This window comes from Leuciscus leuciscus (assembly GCF_965113295.1).
Source record: "Leuciscus leuciscus genome assembly, chromosome: 9".
Lineage (NCBI taxonomy): Eukaryota > Metazoa > Chordata > Actinopteri > Cypriniformes > Leuciscidae > Leuciscus > Leuciscus leuciscus.
This window is the reverse complement of record NC_138733.1, coordinates 916745-939922: the sequence shown is the minus strand read 5'-3', so window position 1 is coordinate 939922 and position 23178 is coordinate 916745. Positions and strand designations below refer to the sequence as shown.

The following is a 23178-nucleotide window of genomic DNA, read 5'->3' as shown; positions in this document are numbered from 1 at the left end:
TGTGTTTGTGATGGCAAGAAATGTACAAAGCAGCCAAACACGTATCGTTCTTTACCATCCAACTGGGGACGCGAAGTTCATTTTGATGAATAAAATCATTATTCACTGTATAAAGTATGCTTTACGCTATACTAAATATAGGTCACTATAGTGACCTGAAATCGTTACCTTAAAGAGCTATTTCTGTTTGATTAATCCTATAAACCCTAAAGGGACTGCATAACCAAACATAGAAAGTATCTATGAAGAGAGAAAATAAGTGTTAAATAAAATAAACAAATATTATGACTGATAAAAGGCATAATATATAATATACTATATATACATAATGAAGACAGACTTCACTGCCAGTTCACTTCACTGTTCACACACACACACACACACACTGTTCAAGTCCTCTCTTGTATAGATAGACATCGTTCATTGAGTCCTCACTTGGCCAGTGTAGAGTGACATTGGTCTGTTAGTAATATAGACATGTATGTGTGAGTGCAATGGCACATAACAATGGCAAGTAAATTGTTAGGGACTGCATAACCAAGCATAGAAAGTATCTATGAAGGCCTATATGTAAATATATATAACTTATAGTTACAAAATAAAGACATACTTAACTATTCACACACACACACACAGTTCCATTGCAGGCTATTGTGAGTCCACTGTTGTATAGGTAGAGATCGTTCAGAGTTGAGATTAAATCTTGGCATGTTTATTTTTTTTATTTTTTTTTATTTTATTTTTTTTAAAAGTTATATTATGAAAAAAATGATTTCATTTTTGTTTCTTCAAAATGACCAGATGCAGCAAGTCAACTCAAAAGTTTTGAATTAGATCTTAAAGAAAGGTCCACTGTTGGATGGTAACGACCGACATATGTTTGGTTGCATTTAAATTGAGCAATATTTCAAACACTGACTTTCTCTGTACATCAACATCCTAGAAACAAAGGAAACAGAAAAATAAGGACATGTCTATTGATTTTATTAGAGTAGAAATTATGTTTTAATTAATAGGCCACAACAGAGAATGAATTTCTTAAAGCAATAACTTTGCTGTAATGTCCACAACATAAAGCTTCTGATGTTTTATAGTGCTTTCATTGAAAGTGTTATGATATTCTGTATTATTTGTTGGTATGGAACTGCTACTGAGGTACAGAAGAAATTATTAAGAAAAGTAGTAACAAGTAAATTGTTAGGGACTGCATAACCAAGCATAGAAAGTATCTATGAAGAGAGAGCGTTAAATAAGAAAAATAATATTATGAATGATAAGAGGATATTCTCGCCTCTGCTTTTGAACTGTTGCCGTCGGGCCGTCTGTATTTTTTACCCCGTTGTAGATTTAAATGGTCTTTCCTAAAACAAATCGTATTTAAATTTTTTTGATAACTGATAGGTTATATATATATATATATATATATATATATATATATATATATATATATAGAGAGAGAGAGAGAGAGAGAGAGAGAGTTACATAATGAAGGCAGACTTCACTGCCAGTTCACTTCACTGTTCACACACACACAGCTCCATTGTAGGCTATCAAGTCCCCACTAGTATAGATAGAGATCGTTCAGAGTTTCAGGTCCCCACTTGGCATGTTTTTTTTTAAATAAAAAAATGCATATTTGAAGTTATATTATGAAAAAAGAGCTTAAAAGAAAATTTTGTATGTCATTTTTGTTCCTTCAAAATGACCAGAAACACTAGTCCCCTCTTGGCCAGTGTAGAGCGATAGTCCCCTGTTAGTAATATAGACGTGTATGTGTGTGTGTGTGTGTGTGTGTGTGTGTGTGTGTGTGTGTTCACCTTCCCCTAGGTCTGTGAGGTTTGTCCATCTGTGTCATACTGGGGGATTTAAGTCCAATCAGTCTGTCTGCATCTGCAAAGTGCTGACAGACACACGGCAGATTAACAGAGAGACAGACAGACGAGACGATCTAATGCTGATGCTGGAGATGTTTAAAAGACCACACACACACATCTGTACATCGTTTGTTCACTGTCCTGTTATAACAAACCACTGAAGTTGGTCACCATGAAATCAAAATGGAATATTCTTGGGTTTTTAGGGAATATTGCAGTGTTTATTTTAAATGATTTATCTGTGATTGTTTTAAAATCATGTTCCTGGTAATCTTGAATCAGAATAACATCCCTTCATCTCTTCTCTTCTCTTATGACGAGGGCCCACATTTGTTATTGTTTGAGAAGCAGTTTCACTCAGACATGCATCACAATAGAGAAGAAAAAGCACACTTTAAAGAGTTTAAAGTCCCACTGATGTGCCTTAAAACTTATTCAGTGTGTTGACATAATTTCCACTGAAACAGAAAGACAGGGCGGGGCATATCGAACAGCTCCTCCCCTTTTTTTAAATAGCCAATAGCATTTAATTTATATCACAGCTCAGAGCCGTTGAGTTCAGTAAAGCTGCAGTTTCCTCCTAATCTCTGACCGTTTCTCTTCTTAATTTCCTCCTTGTCGCTTTAAAATACAGCATTCTGTGCAGAATTGAAAGGGTCCGATGTGTTTTGTGTTTTGCGGCGACTCGATCATACAATCCGCTCTGTGTGTCGTGTCTCTGGACCAGGGGCTCGTTCTTCATACGTTGCTTATTACATCCGAGATCAAATGACACATCCAAGATGATATCATCATGCTAATCATGATCTGGCTAACTCGGTTCTTCGAACACACCTGTTGTTTATGATTAGTATCGCTGGATTGAGTTATCTGAGATAACTGCGCGTTCATGCGCTGGCTTAAAAGGGGATATGTATCGATAGTAGAAACATTGATCAGCAACGCTGGCCAAAGAGCGGGCACAGTTTTTCTCCTCAGCAGAGCAAGAACTAATAGTCGAAGTTTATTCGGAATTTTAATGTTTAATCAAAACGCCAGGGAACAGTCTGCAAAAGCCAGGAGAGAGGGCTGGCAAAAAGTAGCAGACAATTTAAATCCGTTAGAAGTGGCCATGTTAGATGTTTTTATCACTTATTAGCCTATATTTTTGTATTTTAATAATTGCATAATTACTTTGTTCATTGTAATGTCAGAGTCACCACACTAGAACATGGAAACAAATAAAAGTGAAGTACAAAAATATTCTACATAATGGTAATTTTTTGTTATTATAGTCTCTTCTATAAAAGGAACTGTTAAATAAATGGTTGTCTGTTTATAAAAGCAACCAAGAAAAAGGCTGAGAAAAAAGAAAAGATCTTAGTAGTATAGTCATTTCAACTGTTAAATCTTGAGTAATGATGAATTGCTTTGACTTGTGAAAGTGAAAACTGATAAACTTATGTTAATGTAAAAATATTTTGCCATAAGTTATTGATCACATTTTTCCCGAGTGTAGTTCATTGTAATGACATCTTTTGTGCACTTTTACATAATACACCAACACTTGTATCTGTTCCCAAGAAAGTGGTGACTGAAATATGTGCAGTAAGTGGACATTTTCTAACTTTCCAAAGGAAAGAAAGTATAAGACTTTGTAATGTCCATTTGTTTCCATTGCACTGGACAGTGAATAAACCCTCTCAGATAACTGTCATATGGAGGAACTAGCCTACCTGCAAGTGCATACTGTAAATAACTTTACTTAATTTATACTTGTATGCTTTATGGCTGCAATATTGCAGGATTCTACATCTACAGAAAGGCCTACAGAAGAGTCTGCACAGACAGAGGAGACATAGGCCTACAGGTGGGCAGTGTATAGACAACTTTTCCTTTTTATTTGTTGCATGAGGCATGTGTCTAATATCTCTTGTTGCAGGCACTTGACCACTGGCTTTTCTTTACAAACAACAATTGAAATAAAACTCAAGGAACTAAGCATATTTGTATTTTATTAAACATTTAATGAAAAGTGTTTTTTTGTTCTCTCAGAGAACACACTGAGAGTAAAAACACTACACACAACCCTCACTGAGATAACACACACTGTCACTCAGAACACACTGAGAGGAAACACACTAGCATCAAAAACCAATACAGAAAATACAAACTTTTCATCTTTACAGTTTGAACAATTTCAGTGACTTCATACAAAGTAATATTTTCTTCAAAGAAAAGAGTGACATTCTTTCACATGATTTATTAAAAATTTTAGAACATAACAATTCTTTAAGGTAAATGAAAATTAGCAGTTTGCTTCAATAGTCTGTAGTAATTTACGGAATTACAGTAATGAGGAAAAAAAAAAGGTAGAAACTAAAAGTACATACTGTAATTCAAACAAATAATTGAGGGGCTAATCCTGCCTCTCTCTAGCATCAGGCCACAAGATAATTAGTCTTTCTGAGCTCTACCTATATATATGTGTGTGTGTGTGTGTGTGTGTGTGTGTGTGTGTGTGTGTGTGTGTGTGTGTGTGTGTGTGTGTGTGTGTGTGTGTGTGTGTGTGTGTGTGTGTGTGTGTGTGTGTGTGTGTGTGTGTTCACTAACAAGACCCCTGCTTAGCCTTTCAGCTGAGATTGCAGTCATCAGTGTTTGAAAGGCACAAGGCTGAAATCTATTCTGTTTTGAATGTGTGGTTCACAGTTTTGACAGTAGTGTGTTAGCATTTGAACAAAGTGCTGTAAATCCACAGTGTTGTGCAGTTTGTGGTTAAAGTCATGGGATAAGTGTGTAGAGTTTTGAAAACTGTGTTCAAGCAATGAAAAACGAACTAGAGTTTGGTCCACATGAACTGCTGCTGTGCAGACTGGAGTTAGAGTTTTACACATGTGACTCCAGTTGTGCCCACTGTCGTTTAGCAATCGAAAAAAACTGTAATTGTCTTTGGAAGCTGAAGCTTGCGATTATGGCAGTGGTTCTCAATTCCAGTCCTCGGGACCCGCTGCTCTGCACATTTTGTATGTCTCTCTTATCTGACACACTCAGTTCAGTTCATGGAGTCTCTCCTAACGAGCTGATGATCTGGTTCAAGTGTGTTAAATAAGGGAGACATACAAAAAATGTGCAGAGCAGCGGATCCTGAGGACTGGAATTGAGAACCACTGGATTATGGTAAGGATTACATTTCCGACAAACGCTTGAGGTGTTCAGCCAATCACAACGCACTGGGTCAGCTTGCCAATCAGAGCACACTATGCTTTCCAGAAGGAGGGGCTTTGTAGAAATCGACTACAATAGAAACAACAGGAGCTACAATAATGTACAGTATGTGAATAAATAATGTGTTTATGACATTAAAGCATGGTAACATATTCTATTACACCAAATACACCAAATAATGATGTTTGAAAATATGATGATATGACTGGTGTAAAACAGCATGATAGGGCAGTTTAAGACACTAGAGCTTGTGTTCATGCAGTGGTTCACGAGTGTCTGATCGTCTGTCAGTTCCAGTGAAGGAGCAGCAGTCGCGACTCTCTCAGCTGATCTCAGGTCAGATCAATCCTGTGTTTTCTTCATTATTCAGTTTGACTGTGTATTTAAATGGGAAAATGCTGTCGTATTCACACTTCCCCCAACAAACATCAACTTGTGTGAGTTTGTGCGCTTTAAAGGCAGTGACTAAAAAATGAATCGTCTTGTTCTGCTTGACGCCATTTGATAAATAAAGAGCATTTATATTAAACATGTTAATGTTTTAAAATGTGCATCTATTCAATTCAACAGTAACTTGTGATAATTTCTCAACATTTATTCAATTACAAGTGTCAGCATTTAACGCTTCAGTAGCTGAATAAGACATTGTATGAATGGCATTAGTTATAAGTGAGGAGAGATGCTGTAAAACTGTCATGGATCAGAGGTAAGCCTGCTGTATGTAAACCTCGTATGGTTAATTGAGTTGATTAACTGAATGTGCTCCTCCTGTGTTAATTAGGTTAATTATCTGAACATGCTTCTCCAGAACTTTGTTAATAAAACATCATCTGTTGGCGTTGAAGTTGTCATGGCGTGATCAAGTCAGATTATGTCAGTTTGTTTGGGCCGTGTGAATTAGCCTTTATTGAACTCAGAATTGTGGGATAAAAAGAGACAGCCCTAGTGTGGTCTAAATGTAGTTTCTCATTATGTTGAATATGTCATAACATTGTAATTTATCAACACAAAATACTTTAAGTTATTTTATAATCATCTAAAGTTTGCACACATGTGCCTATATTCTAGTGATGGGAAACCGAGGCTTTCTGAAGCATTTGAGGCTTTCATCAAATTGTGCAGAAAAAAAGGTTCATTACTGGAAGCTTTTAACACAATGCGCATTAGTGACATCTGGTGGTCACACTTGTTTTCTCCACTATATCTAACAAATCACCACAGAGCAGAAAAGCATGTGACCAAACAAAGCTTCGGAAGTCGTGACATACAAGTGTGGATCAATACAGTTCTGTCTAATCTCATCTAAATTAATTTCTGCCAATGAGACACAACTCGTGTCATGTGTAGCCTGGCCAACGCATTCACATATGGAGCAATAATATAACATATACAAGTATGTGATCATAATTATAGTAATTGAAAAAATATTGTGTGTTCTGTTTTAGAAATATATAAATGATGTTATAGGGAAGTGTAGTGTTAAATCGTTTAAATAATGCCTCTTCGATAATCATTTCCCTTTTCTGCATCAGATGAGGACCAGCTGTCCCGACCTTCCGATCCTGCATGACGTTCGAAGCTTCAGACGTCATCAATCACGTGGTATTGTCATTTCGACACAAGCATCGGTACAGTGTGTGATATAATAGTGCTTTGAAAACTGCGTCGGAGCATCGGAGCCCCGGCATCAACCGTCCCATCACTACTATATTCTGTTTTCTTCATCATCAGAGGAAAGTATGAGAGACCAGAGGATCCAGAGAGCCATGAGTGTGTGCAGAAAAGTGCTCAGTGCTTTTTCCTTCTCATGGAAAAGAAAGGAGAACGAGCAGCCGCTCAAGAGGAGCTCAAGCTGCCAAAGCACAGGTTGATCACAGAATCTCCACCAGTTCAGGGTCTCGCCATGCAATGAAAGCACGAGCGCTAGAGCAGGAGAAGGCCATTGCTAAAGTTCATCAGCTGATGTAAAACAAGCACTTGCTCCTCATGGCAGGACATTGATGTCCTGGAGTCTGTTTGCAAGGCTCTAACTCTAACTCCACTTGCTGACTTCACTGATGGCCTTTCTGCTGAAGAACATGTGAGTGTGTCGTTCCTGAAACCTGAACTGCAGGTCTTCAATGAGGAGGTCTTGAAACCAGAAGCTGAAGACTCAGAGCTCACCAAGACCATCAAGGCTACTGTCATCAGCTCTCTGAATGAGGAATATGACCATGCTGCCACTGATGAACCTTCTGAACATACAGTAGCATCCCTTGTTGATCCTCGTTTCAAGACGCGCTCCATCAAAGATGACGAGGTTGAGGCTGTGAAACCCAGAGCCGTGGCTCAGATGCTGGATGAATGTCAGAGCACATCACAAGCTCCTCCTGCATTCCCATAATGCACTGCACTGGAGGAGGCGAATGAGATGATGCTGCGACACCAGCCAAACTGCAGAAGAAGACACTGGCAGCTTTTTCATCAAGTCCTAAACTTAGTGTGTGTCTACATCTGATCTTACTTCTCAATTCTGAAGGTGCGTTCCACTCGACAGGGTCCCTACGTAGTGTTCACTGCTCCCTACTCCCTGAACACGGTATATCAGCTGAAGTGGACTTCGCTGACAATAATCGCTTATTTGCAATAACCTGCAACGTCATCAATGAAAGGCAACAATTATGATACTGTATAACTTAAATAAATATTGTAATTTACTTTACTTTCAAATTTAAAATCATATAATAGGCCTATATATACAAAACAATACAAATTAATACAAAACATTGTATTAGTCTATTAGTTTATTACATAGACTACTTCAATTGACTAAACATAAGCTGTACTGTAACTGTCATTCAATATGAAAATAATTTTTGCTTTGGTTATCTATATATAAATGTGCTCTTAATATGGTCTTAATAATTGTCGAGGTCTCATCTCGAGAGTTTTCTTTCCCGCGCGCCGCTGCATAGCAAACATTCCTGAGGTAAATAAAGTAAAATAAAGAAATGACAATATAACATTTGACAGATATATGAGCTTTTCAACTCCTCGTTCAGCTCTGAAATCAGCATGAAAATGAATATAAATGTGTAAATGTGATGTATGTGGTCCCGCACATAAAGCACAGCTGCCATCAAATAACAACATGCCTTATGTTCAGTCAGCATTTGTGTGAGTGTTTGGTGTGTGGAGGAGCACAAGCACTGATACCCCTTTTCCACCAACAAGAACCGGGTGCTGGTTCAGAGCTAGAGCTATTGCCAGTTCGGAGTTGGTTCGACTGACGAGCTTACTAAGAACCGGTTTGCGTTTCCACCGGCCAGAGAGCCACAACAGAACTATATCTTACGTCACTGCATACGTATCATGTTGCCCAGCAACGCTAGTGCGGCAGCGCCAAACACACCAGACTTGTTCGAGATGCATCGGCTTCTCGCAGAACGATCAGCACATGAAATCAAAGCACTGCGAAAGCGATCAAAAAGCACAAGGAGTCGTATGATCTCCAAACACTCCCGCAGCTCTGACCGGTCCACGCTGCTCCGATGCATCTCGAACAAGGCATCAACAATAATAGACGTTGCGTTACTATGGATGCTCATGGGTTTGCGAAAATAAATCGGCATCCAAACATGGCGAATCCAACGCGTTCGTGCAGCTCGCCGTAACTTACATAGACGGATATTATAATCGAGCTGCTATTAGCTCGACTAGCTGCTATTTAAAAATGGCGGTCACAAGTTTCTCTTCAGTCTTGTTGGCCACGGTAACCCCGCCCCCAGCCTCTGACGCAAGCGGTTCTTTCTTGGCTCCGTTCTAGACCCTGCAATGATTTGGTGCTACTTAAGAACCAGTTTTACTGGTTCGGAGCTGGTGCTTTGGCGGTGGAAAACAAAGAACCGATTTGAAACTAGGCTCTGGCTCCGAACCAGCACCAGCTCTGCCTTGGTGGAAAAGGGGTATGAGAGAACACACTCCTGATAGACGTTTGAAGCACAGATGAAGGTCTGTGATGTCCAGCTGCTGTTTCCCTCCGTCAGAACTGATTGTGCCGTTCACACTGTCCCAGGGTTTAGTATGGCATCAGTAGCAGCTGAGAGTTCAGTGCAGGTGTGATGGAGAGATGCTCTTCTCATCTGTGTTCTGCTTCATCAATCCTCACATACAAACAGAAAGAGACCAGCACATCATTCATGTCTGGAGACCTTCTTCACGTTTAACAGCAACTCTTTCAGAATGTGTGATTCTTCAAACTCTGAGGCTTTACCTGCACGACTGCACTGAAGAAACGCGTGTTGCCCAGATTACTGAGAGCCCTGACAGACACGACACCAGCGCTTCATGTGGAGCTGATTTCAGGCTTTTGGGATGTTGTCCTGTTTTTATGTCTTTCTTTCAACCTTTCCGCTTCTCTTTCGCTTTGTCCACCGTCTCTTCAGGATTCTCCATGATTCTCTCTTTCTTCCTCGCTTCTTATTCTCTGATAGCTATCATTGCAATATGTTACAAGACAATGTTTTTATTTTCAAACATTAGGTCATAGATCCTAAATAATGTGCCTTAATATTGTTATGATAAAGTCACTAACAAAAACATTTAAATTCAGACTCTCTCAGGGAAATCTTGTCCCGACTGTCATCTGAAGTTTATAGAGTGTACGGTATAATATAAAGGGGCAATAATGTCTAATAAATACATTTTTGCTTCATTAATTAACAAAAAAGGCATATTTTTTTTAACTAATATTACTTAAAACAAGTTAATGATTAAATAACAATTAATTCATTCATATAATTATTATTATTCGGAATTATTTTTAATTAATGAAGGAACATCTTACCACCAACTTTATCAAAACTGTTCCAATGGTATAAATCTCTCAAATGTTGATGTTGAGAGTAAATGATGAAATGCTGAGATGAGATTTAGTGTCTTCTAGGAGTGTGTCGATACACTGATCTAACGAGACGAGACACGATATTGGGTTCACGAGAACGAGACGAGACCATATTTTAACACTATTTTTAAGAAATCTTCAATGACGAAATATATGACTGTCTTTTATTCGACTGAAAGTCACAGAATGCAAAACAATGCAGGGACATTATGTAATGTTTTAACTACTAATCATCTTGAAATGAATGTCACTTCAGTTCTACTTTCTGAGTATGAATTATCATATGCAGTAAAAGACAGAATAATATAATGCAAGCGCTGTAAAAGCTCAAACTCGACTCCATCTGATGTCTGACAGCTTTTCACCTCCAGGAGAAATATGGTCTGGTTTTAATATGGCGAGATCTGGATTATGTTCTCCGGTCCGTATCCAGATCAGATGGTGGACCTGCACCCTAAAACCAGCACAACGCAGCCCTGAATGTCAAAGTTCAACAGGTCAGAGTTCAAATGTATTTGTATAGCACATTTAAAAATAACCACAGGATACACACAAATAAACACATAAACACAGTAGAGAATGTCACAGTATCAAAACTCCACTGGAAATGAAAGCTAAGGAACACAGGAGGGTCTTAAGCAACGACTTAAACATGTCATCAGTCCGAGCTGTTCTTATATGAAACGGTAGACTCTTCCAGAGATCAGGACCAGCACTGAGAAGGCTCGCTCACCTTTATGTGTTAACCTGGATCTCAGAACATGGAGGAACATCTGATTGTACGACCTCAGTGCTTTGACAGGAGAGTGCACGTGTAAAAGCTCTGAGAAATAAGAAGGCGCCAACCCATTCAAAACCTTAAAAACAAGCAATAAAATCTTCAAATCAATCCTGAAATGGACAGAAGCCAGTGGAGCGAGGCTAAAACTGGGGTAATGTGCTCACGCTTTTAGTCCCAGTTAGGAGCCGAGCTGCTGCATTCTGGACTAACTGTAAGAGATGAAGAGCTGACTGATCCAATCACACATATAAAGAGTTACAGTAGTCTAGTCTAGACGTAATAAAAGCATGGTCAGCAGAGACCAGGACAACTAGACGAGCCCTAGAGACAAAGCGCCTGTGAAGACCTCGTGGACTCAACAGTCATCGGCACAGATCCTCAGCAAAGACCAGGAGAACCAGACAAGTCCTCCACACAGACCCGATGACCAGCTTCAGATCCTCACACCTAATGCTGGCGTGATCAATCCCAATCTTCAAGCAGAAGGAGCTCAATCAAACACTCTGAATCATATCAATCCACAATCTGACTTGTGCTGCAGCCTGGACTCATAATCACACCATGTTCCTTCGTTTGTCCAGAGGAGAACTGGTCAGGTTTTTCCTCCATTCTTTCTCCTGATGGAGTTTGGGTTCTTGCTACTGTCGCCTCCGGCTCGCTTAGTTTATGACACTTCATATTCAGCACTATTATTGATCTGACGGCACTGACACTATTGGAGGAGAACTGAACTGAGCTGGACGATGACATCACTGCTTTATAGCTGAACTGAACTCGTTTCATATTTGATGAACTTTAAACAGTTATTGAACTGAATCAACACTGAACTGACTTCAGCTGATCAATGACACTATTCTAGCCGCTTTACAGCAGAACTGAACTCTGCATCACTGATCATTATTTCCCTGTTTATCCCTGTAAAGCTGCTTTTAATCAATCTGTACTGTATAAAGCACTATATCATTAAATATGACTGGACTTTTGCAAAAGGAAATTATTTAGTGTTAAAGAGAGTTTGTGTGTTTTTCTATTGTTTGTTTTGTGGTTTAAAAGTGTTGTTAATAAATGTTAATATTATAGTGTTTTGTTCATTGTTAACGCATGATTATGTTATGGTATTATGTTATAACGTCAATGACGTCTGCTCTCACACGCATGCGCCGTGGTGCTCTCGTGTACGCGCTTCTGTTTACGTCTCTCTCTCTCTCTCTCTCTCTCTCTCTCTCTCTCTCTCTCTCTCTCTCTCGTCACACATAGAAAGTGAAAGTAAGTTCTCCTGTTGCCATTTTGAGCAGTAAAAATACGAATACGACACGTGAAAGTTTATCAACGTCTAAGAAGGAATTTCCGTGTATCTTTATGATATTAAAGCTGGAGGATTTGAGATCCTGTATCTTGTAAAAGTTTGATCAAGGTGAGTGTTCATGTGTGACTTTCTCATATTAATATGAATCTCTGGAGGACATTTACGTGATTGTTTGTTTGATATAAAATCTTTAATTAAGGGTTTCTTTCACTTCAAGGTTTCTATTGTGTTTAGTGATATTTGTGACTCTTCAGGAGTTTAACAGCACATGTGTGTTGAATGACGAGCGGCAAGGCAAAGGTTCGTTTGACAACATATAACTTTACTAGAGGAGATGCAGAAGTTCAACATACAAGCATATAACTTCATCACCGTAACACATACTCGCGCATGCGTAGAAACCAGCTTTTACAACTTAAGTCTGTTGGATTTAAAGCTACAGAGCACTCTGTTCTACATCCTCCTTCTTTAATTGTGACAGATATTCCTTGTGTAAACATACATAGGCTAAATCACCTCACAGAAAAATGCCTTTTTTATCAGTTCAGTGTGTGTCGTTTTATCAGTTCGGGTTTGTTTTCTTGTTCACCCGAACATGTTCAATCCGCGTTTCTCGGTGTCAGTTATTTTTCATAAATTCTAAATCAAACGGTGTTTGTGTGTGTAAAGGCCCAATGAGCTTGAGTTAACGCAGTCACATGATCCTTTTTCTCCCACACTCCAGATATGTTCAGCTAAATTACGAAGGTTGTTTAATTTAATCATTTAATTTAGTGTGTGAATGTTTCTTCATTCAGAGTCAGTGGAGGAGATCAAACTCATCAGATTCTCCTGTATCTTCATCATGGCTGATTCACAAGGATCCAGAGATGGAGATTTTCCTCCAGGATGCAGGTACTTTCAACACACTGTTAAATATTGTGTTACATCACAGAAAAAGAGTTACCCACCCCACAGACACACAGATCAAAGAAAGGTTATGGATTTTTTTTTTTTTTTTTGGCCTGTTTTTAACTGTGTGTGTTTTTTAAAAACTAACAGGAAATATTAAATAAACATATCATAAAGTTTCTTCAAAGTGCTTTTTTATGAAAGATGAGTGTGTTTATATTAATATGGTTCCTCTCATAAAGAACGAACACCTTAATCCAAAGGATTAAATTGAATCTGTTCTCTGTTCCAGTTCAGTCCAGCAGAAGAGCTCAAACCCAGAGTCCAGCTGTGTGTCTATGAAGAGTAACCAGTCTATGGATCCGCCAATAAAGTTTAAGAGTGGAGACAAACGGCCTAATCTCAGGTATATCATTTTTTCATAAAAGATGTGCTTATAGTATGACACTTTTGAATTAGACACATAATTTATCTCAGTCAGTCAGTCTAATACTGGCAATGACATGTAAATGTGAGATGAGATTTTTTCCACCTTTATATAATGTAGTACCCATACACAAAATAAATATATTTTAAATATATTTTCACAATATATTTGAAATATATTTTTGGAATATATGCAAATATTCAAAATTGGCCCAATAAATATATTTTAGTTAAATATATGTAAATATATGTAAATATATATTTATATGTCAATATATTTACTAACAACATATTGTAACGTCACAAGCTGGAGTGCCCATGAGAGCCGCCAGAGGGCACTCCACACCAGACTTTCTTGTTCACTCAGACTACATTTCCCATAACTCACTGCCCGGACTCAGCATTGTATTCACCTGTATCTCATTCACCTGTATCTCATCACCTTGTTAGTTTCAGCCTATTTATTCCTTGTTCATTCATTCAATCATTGCGAAGTTTTGTATGTTGTTGCACTGCACTTCTGAGCATTTTCCCTGGTTTTCATGTCTCTTGGTTTTTGGATTTCTTGCCTGTTCCCTGGATTACTCTCTTGCCTCTGACCCCTGCCTGTTTTGTTTTGTTTGTTTGTTTGTTTGGACTGTCTACTTGTGTTTTGACCCTTTGCCTGTTTATTGGATTTCGTCTTTGGATTACCCCTTAACCCCCTGAGGTCTACGGTATCGCCGGCGATACCAGCTCGCTTTTTTTTTATCAATGTAAAAGAAACTCATAAATACTCTGTTGACTTTGATTTTCCATAGGAGTTTCATACATCAATCGATTCTGTTAAATGTGTATTATTTTTGTGTATACTCACAATAAAAACAAAGTGTTGTGCTTTTTGCCAAATAAAGAAAAATAAACACGAAGCGAGTTCTGCCTTCTCTCTGCCAGTGAAGTCCATTCTGAAACGCGTCCGAAAATGAACAATAACTGAGCGAATACTCAGTCAAACAGGCATACAAAGACACAGGCATGAAGCTTGAATTCTCGTCTTTTAAATGAAGTAATTTATATAAAAAACAAATATCCTCATCTTGTGAAATCTGTATTAAAAGAGAGCGATTCCAGTCGAGCTCATCTCATCTCATTACGTTATAATCGGCCACGCCCACGGAGAGCGCGCGCTATTCAAACGCAAATGACTGAGACGATCCCATACAAACTGTGAACGCCCACATATCAGCTCGAGAAAACACATCAAGTTTATTCAGATAAGTGTAGTCGTCTACACTGTCTCGCAGCGCTGTGAGGAATAATAATAATGGAAAACTTACCTCAGAAGTGCTGGTATTTCGAGGAGCAACGGATGGAATAATGTAGTAAGTTTTTTTTTTCATTCTCAAGTAAATCGCGTTTCTGTGTAAATGAATGAACGCAGAGATGCGCTGTTTACCACAACTCGCAAAAAGACGGTTTAAATTTGAATTGCGTTTCTGTGTGTGAATAAATGATCTGCTTTTAGCAAACTATTTTGCTATACTGAGTAAAATCGATTGAAATATGTTGAAATAAAATGTATTTGTATAAGCAACGTATTAAACTGCAAATTAACATTTATATTCCTTATAATAAAAACGAAAGACCTATGTTACAGACATATGAAAGACAACATTTCGTTGATTAGTTTTGGATAGATTACACATTTTTACTGTAAAATATCTGCCACCTCAAATAAGCTTTTGTTTGCCAATTTTTGCTAATATGTTAAATATAGTATGTTTTGTCAATGTAGGCTATATTCGAAGTTTGAAATATGTATGATAAAATGTATACTTTAGTTTTTACAAAGAAAGATTACACTTCAATTGTTGTTGTAATTGTAACCTTTTTAATAAAAAAATATATATTTACAAGGTAGATGTAAACAAATTTTAAAAGGTAAATATAAGCATTTTCTTTAAATAATTTTTATTGTGTTTTATTATTGACAAATTTGGGGAGAGGATACATATTCCAAAACTGAAAATACAGTATGAGAATTAACTGCACAATTAATAGACATGTTTTCCTTGGATATTATACAATTTGCAAGCAAAATTTGTGAAAAAAAAAAAACATTGACATGCTTCCAACTGTGAACCAATTTGGTAGAATATATATATATATATATATATATATATATATATATATATATATATATATATATATATATATATACTGTATATATATTGCTCTTGCATTCTTTCTTGTGGCTATAGGTGACACACCTGAATGAATGGCTCATTAAGTATGCGGGCCCCATTGTCTCCTGAGGTGTGAACCACTACATATGCATGATGCTGTTGAATGGTTGACGCCCCTTGCGCATATTGCCTTTACAAACAAAAAGTGTTTTACAAGATTTAAATCAATGTATTGTGTTATGTGAATGATAAGGGCAGGATGATTTTCACATCATTTTGAAGAAAAAACACTAGGCAAAGACATCAATTAGTCAAAAGTCTTATTGACACGTATTTAGTATGTGTTTTGTGGCCTTATTTCAGAAACTTTAGTTTTTAGTTTTTTCAATAACCATGCATAAACATTATTCTCTCAAAAATACAAACATGTACATGCATGTTGCTCACATATTATGGTAGCCCTGTTTGTGCTAAATAGAGTGTAATTATACCTTTGCCATTAATATGTTTATAAGCAACTGAAAAAAGCACAAATGTCAGGGCATGTCAGAACATCTCAAGGACCCCAAAAACCCCTCAGACCTCAGAGGGTTAATAAAGCTGTATTTGGATCCTCAACCTTCGTGTCTCGGAGCAGTTCGTGACAGAAAACTTCGCCACACCCAGATCCAGCAGCTATGACCTCCAGGAATCCAGCAGTACGGATCTCGCCTGATCTTCCCAGCATGAGCCGGGAGTTCGCTGGACAGATAGCGGCCTTGGCCCTGGATAGCCTCGATCTGTTCCAGTACACCTGGGGGTTTGTTCCTCTCGCTGCCTCTTGCTCTCTGGGCGACGAGGCAATTAAGTTGTGTTACCGGCTGGGGGCTAAGGAGGTCGACCCGAGGGAGCTCCCCGATCTCTCCGGTCTGGATTGGAGAGAGGCACTCTCCAGATGTCTGGAGAGCTTCCTTCCGTGACACGCCATTTCACCGCCTGCACTTCACGCCAGTTCAGCCGAGCCTGCACTTCACGCCAGTTCAGCCGAGCCTGCACTTCACGCCAGTTCAGCCGAGCCTGCACTTCACGCCAGTTCAGCCGAGCCTGCAATTCACGCCAGTCCAGCCGAGCCCGCACTTCACGCCAAATCTGCCGAAGCCAAGGCAGTATGCGTCATGCCCGCCGCCCCTGCCTTGGCTTCGCCAAGGATTTTGGAATGCCCGCCGCCCCGCCAAGCTAGAGCCCTCTTCACCGCTGGTCTCGTCCAGCACAGAGCCCTCTTCACCGCTGGTCCCGTCCAGCACAGAGCCCTCTTCACCGCTGGTCTCGTCCAGCACAGAGCCCTCTTCACCGCTGGTCTCGTCCAGCACAGAGCCTTCTTCACCGCTGGTCTCGTCCAGCACAGAGCCCTCTTCACCGCTGGTCTCGTCCAGCACAGAGCCCTCTTCACCGCTGGTCTCGTCCAGCACAGAGCCCTCTTCACCGCTGGTCTCGTCCAGCACAGAGCCCTCTTCACCGCTGGTCTCGTCCAGCACAGAGCCCTCTTCACCGCTGGTCTCGTCCAGCACAGAGCCTTCTTCACCGCTGGTCTCGTCCAGCACAGAGCCCTCTTCACCGCTGGTCCCGTCCAGCACAGAGCCTTCACTGCTGGTCCCGTCCAGCACAGAGCCCTCTTCATCGCTGGTTCCGTCCAGCTCAGAGCCCTCTTCGCCGCTGGTCCTGCCCAGCTCAGAGCCCTCTTCGCCGCTGGTTCCGTCCAGTTCAGAGCCCTCTTCATCGCTGGTCCTGTCCAGCTCAAAGCCCTCTTCATCGCTGGTCCTAACCAGCTCAGAGTCCTCTTCGCCGCTGGTCCTACCCAGCTCAAAGCCCTCGCCGCCGCTGGTCCCGTCAAGCTCAGAGCGCGCTGATCCTGATCCAGAGACTGTTCACGTCACTTCTGCCGATCCAGAGACTGAGCTTCACGTCACTTCTGCCGATCCAGAGACTGAGCTTCACGTCACTTCTGCTGATCCAGAGACTGAGCTTCACGTCACGTCAGCCGATCCAGAGACTGAGCCTCACGTCACGTCCGCCCGTCAAGAGTCTCGTCCCGCCGAGACTGAATCTGTTCCTGAGCCTGAATCTGAATCTGATCCTGATACTCAGCCTGAATCTGTTCCTCTTCCTCTTTCTGCGCCTGTGTCTTCGGACAAGATGGCCGACTCCACGCCTGTGTCTTCGGACAGGATGGCCGACTCCACGCCTGTGTCTCCGTACAAGATGGCCGACTCCACGCCAGTGTCTCCGTACAAGATGGCCGACTCCACGCCAGTGTTTCCATACAAGATGGCCGCCGCCGAGCCAGTGTCTCCGTACAAGATGGCCGCCGCCGAGCCAGTGTCTCCGTACAAGATGGCCGCCGCCGAGCCAGTGTCTCCGTACAAGATGGCCGCCGCCGAGCCAGTGTCTCCGTACAAGATGGCCGCCACCGAGCCAGTGTCTCCGGACAAGATGGCCGTCGCCGAGCCAGTGTCTCCGGACAAGATGGTCCCCGCCGAGCCAGTGTCTTCGGACAAGATGGCCGCCGCCGAGCCAGTGTCTCCAGACGAAATGACCGCCGCCACGTCGCCTGAGTCCTCATCAGAGATGGTCGCCGACACGGTGTCTGTTCCTGTCCCTGAGCCGGTGTCTGTCCCTGTTCCTGAGCCGTTGTCTGTTCCTGAGCCGGTGTCTGTTCCTGTGCCATGGCCGCCTGAAGGGTCATGGCCGCCTGAAGGGTCGTCTCCGCCCTGGCCGCCTGAAGGGTCGTCTCCGCCCTGGCCGCCTGAAGGTTCGTCTCCGCCCTGGCCTCCTGAAGGTTCGTCTCCGCCCTGGCCGCCTGAAGGTTCGTCTCCTCCCTGGCCGCCTGAAGGGTCGTCTCCTCCCTGGTCGCCTGCACTGCCTGATCCGCCCTGGTCGCCTGATCCGCCCTGGTCGCCTGCACTGCCTGATCCGCCCTGGTCGCCTGCACTGCCTGATCCGCCCTGGTCGCCTGCACAGCCTGATCCGCCCTGGTCGCCTGCACAGCCGGATCTGCCCTGGCCTCCCATCTTGCCGCAGTCTCCAGGTCCTCTTCCACTTCACGGGACTGGCCCTCCACTGCTCCACCACCCTCCTGAACTGTTTTTCTGAGCGTCTGGAATCCGCTCCTTAAAGGGGGGGCTATGTAACGCTCACAAGCTGGAGTGCCCATGAGAGCCGCCAGAGGGCACTCCACACCAGACTTTCTTGTTCACTCAGACTACATTTCCCATAACTCACTGCCCGGACTCATCATCACTGATTGTATTCACCTGTATCTCATTCACCTGTATCTCATCACCTTGTTAGTTTCAGCCTATTTATTCCTTGTTCATTCATTCAATCATTGCGAAGTTTTGTATGTTGTTGTACTGCACTTCTGAGCATTTTCCCTGGTTTTCATGTCTCTTGGTTTTTGGATTTCTTGCCTGTTCCCTGGATTACTCTCTTGCCTCTGACCCCTGCCTGTTTTGTTTTGTTTGTTTGTTTGTTTGTTTGTTTGTTTGGACTGTCTACTTGTGTTTTGACCCTTTGCCTGTTTATTGGATTTCGTCTTTGGATTACCCCTTAATAAAGCTGCATTTGGATCCTCAACCTTCGTGTCTCGGAGCAGTTCGTGACACATATATGTTCATATATGTTTTAACTTTTGCAAATTGTTTCATTTGAAATACTATTATTTGAATTATTTTTACAGAATTGAATACAGTTATTTAATAGTGTGTGTATGCAGTGTTAGACACTGAGTTCTATCTATTGTTTAAGTGTACTTCACTGTTGGAGTGTCACTGTCAGAGATGGGCATAAATACATGGAAATGTATTTAAAATACAAATACAAAATACTGTGTGGAAAAATGTATTTAAATACAAATACAAAATACTGTGTGAAAAAATGTATTTAAATACAAATACAGTATTTTGTATTTTGAAAATACACAAAATACTTGTGAAATTGGCCATCCAGTGCAGGGATAGGTCACAGTGAATGAAGAAACTACATAGGCCTACTGACTTATCATTCCTAACCTCATCTCTGCCCTCTCTTTCTTTCTTTCTTTCTTTCTGGCAATTACAAATAAACTTATGCAAAATAGCAGCCATTTATATACTTATTTCTGGTTACAATGTAGTCTATTACTTGTGGTGAACACTATTAAAAAATTCATACTGTATGTAAAACTGTGGGAACCTTTTCTGCTAATTAGCAAAGAATATGGATGGGCGATATGACCAAAATCTCAATTTTACTTCACAGTAACAATATCATGGTTTCACAATTCTCCATATCAGTTTTGATTCCACAGCATTTTTTTAAAATAAATAATTAATCAGAGCGTCATCTCACATTCCCTTTAAGAGCAGGCGCGCTTGTTCCATGGCGGATTTGCTATTATACCAGCGGATTTGCTAGACGCACGCCAGGAGCGGTTCACAGCCGAGGAGAGCGACGTTCTCGTCAGGGCTGTAAAACACAGAGAAGTGACATTGGGGATGGAGAAACACACCCAGATTAGCTTCGGTTAAACAGGCGTATGCAGGGCCGGAGTGGGGCCACTTTTCAGCCCGGGAGTTTCAGGCCCAAGACCGGCCCACTTTTTCCATGGTGGAATTCCAAATTAGCACTTTTTCTAAATTGGATAAATGAAGCAACAGTTCAGCTATTGTGTAGTTTGTATTAATACCATGGTTCAACAAATAATGTAAAGGTTAAATAATAATTCACTTAGACTTTATAAGAAGCAATTGCGACTTTATCACACAATTCTTACTTTATATTTCGCAATTCTGACTTTATAACGCGACTTTATATCACACAATTCTGACTCTATATCTTGCAATTCTGACTTTATAAGCAACTGCAACTTTATTTCACGCAGTTCTGACTTTATATCTTGCCATTCTGACTTTATAAGAAGCAATTGCGACTTTATTTCACACAATTCTGACTTTATATCTCACAATTCTGACTTTATAACACACAATTGCGACTTTATTTCAGGCAATTCTGACTTTATATCTCGCAATTCTGACTTTATAACACGCAATTGCGACTTTATTTCACACAATTTTGACTTTATATCTCGCAATTCTGAGAAATAAAGTCAGAATTGCGAGCTGTAAACTCGCAATTGTGAGATAAAAAGTCGCAATTATCTTTTAAAATGTTTTATTCTGTGGCAGAAACAAAGCTTCCATACCTCCTGGCCTCTTCCTCCCATCCATCCTCCCTGACGCGTACCGTTACGGTAGGTCCGGCCCAGCTATCGGTAAGCGCCGGCGGTGCCGCGGTAGCCTACCTGAGAAAACGTTTTGGAAAAGACGTGTTATGGACCCAACCAACTCTATAGGTAAAAATATATATATATCCTCGACCGGCCCAAAAGTGAAGCGGCCCACCGGGAATTCTCCCGATTCTCCCGATTACCCACTCCGGGCCTGGGCGTATGATAATTTGGGTAAATGTGTAAGCTAGATTTATGCCTATTTTTTCACATCTTCATGGACACAACAATGATTTCCCCTGAAGTCCACTGAGCACGTAGCCTGGGTTTCCCGATGCTGCCTTGCTCGCAGCGCGATTTTATTCACGCTGCTAGGCAGCCTGGACACCATGGACCAGATTTTCCCCTGAAAAAGGGAACCAATCACAGAACGGGGAGGGAGCAGCAAGACGATGACGACACCGAAGCAGTTTGTTTATATCTATGGATCCAACATGGCATCAGACTCGACATTACCTCTACCCTCATGTTTATCTTGCACAAACGGTAATATTCGCTAAACGCCATCGTGTACAAATAAATCTTTGACCCATCGTCTTTTTCCTCGTCGAATTTCTGTCACTCTACATATGTCATCTGGTATAATTGAAACGATTGGCTATGAGCTACGTACAGGCGCATTTGATAGACATTCATAGCGCCCAATAAACGGCTCTGGGCATTCGTAAACCACGCCTCAAATACGAGAAAATGAACATGTGGTTCCCAGACCAAGTCTCAAATGAGACTTGGTCTGACGTTAGCCAGGCTACTGAGCGCGGGTGCAAAATAGGAATGATACATGCATCGGTGTACAAAGTCAATTGTGCTGGGTGCAAGATAGGGCCCGTAGTGTCACATCACCCAGCCCTAACATGCAGTAATGCTTTAAACACATTTGACAAGCTAGTTGATCAAAATAAACAACCGGTCAAGACTGATTGGCTTACGCTATTTTCCCACTTGTCTCTGCTCTTTTATTCTTTCACGTTAACTGAAGTGAATAATGCACTATTTTAACTTTAATCAACAAGTAGAATTGATCATGACATTCTCACCTTATTCCAAAAAAAAAAAAAAAAAAAATCACTGATCTAATGCTGAGCTAGTGAATGTCTGAACTAGTTGATGCACAAAATCAATACCCTGATAAAGAGGTTGACTGGCAAAAAGTATTTTATGTATTTTGAAAATACAAAAATACTCATCTTAAATGTATTTAAATACAAATTACATTTGATTTTTTCCAAAGGCTTTAAAATACAAAATACAAAATAGTATTTTGTATTTCAAATACGTATTTTAAATACATGTATCTGAAATACTGCCCATCCCTGGTCACTGTTATACTTGCATCATAAATATTGTGCATAAATATTGTGACTTCAGGAAAGATGTCAATAAAACACAACAATAAATCTAATAATTGCACTTAGTGTTAGTTACGAGCCACCTAATATGGCCTAATAGTCCTAGGAAAGCAACTATCTGTCATTTTACATTGCAGTCATTTAAATGTAAGTACAGTATTTATTATAGCTGTGTGTCATAATACAGTAGTGAAATATGGTAGCCTACTGTTGTGTATAGGGGAAAAGGTAGAGAAATTACTATGATCAAAATACATTTTCGACCCTTCTTTAGCAAGCTAAACATTTTATGACCATATATTTTGTCATATATTTTACATTACATGTTATAAATGTAAATATATTTCACACTTAACATCATATATTTTTGTTATATTTCAGAATATATTTCAAAATGATAAATATAAGTGAACAACAATGCAAATATATTTCAATGTATTTGGAATATATGCCACATATATATTTGACACTTTAAAATATATTTAAAAAATTTTTTCTTTCTGTATGGGGTCCTCCATTGTGCCTTTGAAAAGAGTCATGTGATCGTGGTTGATGTTCACCTGAGTTGAATCATTGGTATTGATCATTGTTGATTTCAATTTGTTTGTTTTGAATTCATAACCAGTTTTCTCTGTCACTTTGTTACATTTTTTTAATCATGCTTAACATTGGCAAACAAGTAAGATCATTTCTCAAAATAATTGTAATCAAAGTTTGAAACAGTGCAAAACACACTGAGTTGCAGACGTTAAAGCAAAAGTGTTACAACACTCCCTGGTCTTTCCTAAGACAGAAGATTCCAGTAAAAGTGCACAACATTTATAAGTCTGTTTGCTTTCTATTTTACTTAGTTTTGAAACCAGTTCAGTCCAGCAGAAGAGACCAAACCCAGAGTCCAGCTGTGTGTCTATGAAGAGTAACCAGTCTATGGATCCGCCAATGAGGTTTAAGAGTGGAGACAAACGGCCTAATCTCAGGTATATCATTTCTATAAAAGT

At 40.3% G+C, this 23178-nt stretch overlaps 2 protein-coding genes across 2 annotated transcripts in view; one reads left to right on the top strand and one right to left on the bottom strand.

Annotated features, from left to right (window-relative positions):
• Nucleotides 1-23178, top strand: part of LOC309506195 (uncharacterized protein) — a 535239-nt gene that overhangs the window by 419900 nt on the left and 92161 nt on the right. The window lies entirely within an intron of this gene.
• On the bottom strand, nt 17017-22146 carry LOC309506367 (uncharacterized protein). The gene is made up of 2 exons (XM_082180256.1): nt 20748-22146; nt 17017-20177 (listed from the first exon to the last, which is right to left on the bottom strand). The coding sequence occupies exon 2, from the start codon at nt 18574-18576 to the stop codon at nt 17650-17652; it is 927 nt and encodes a 308-aa protein (XP_082036382.1). The 5' UTR covers nt 18577-20177; nt 20748-22146; the 3' UTR covers nt 17017-17649.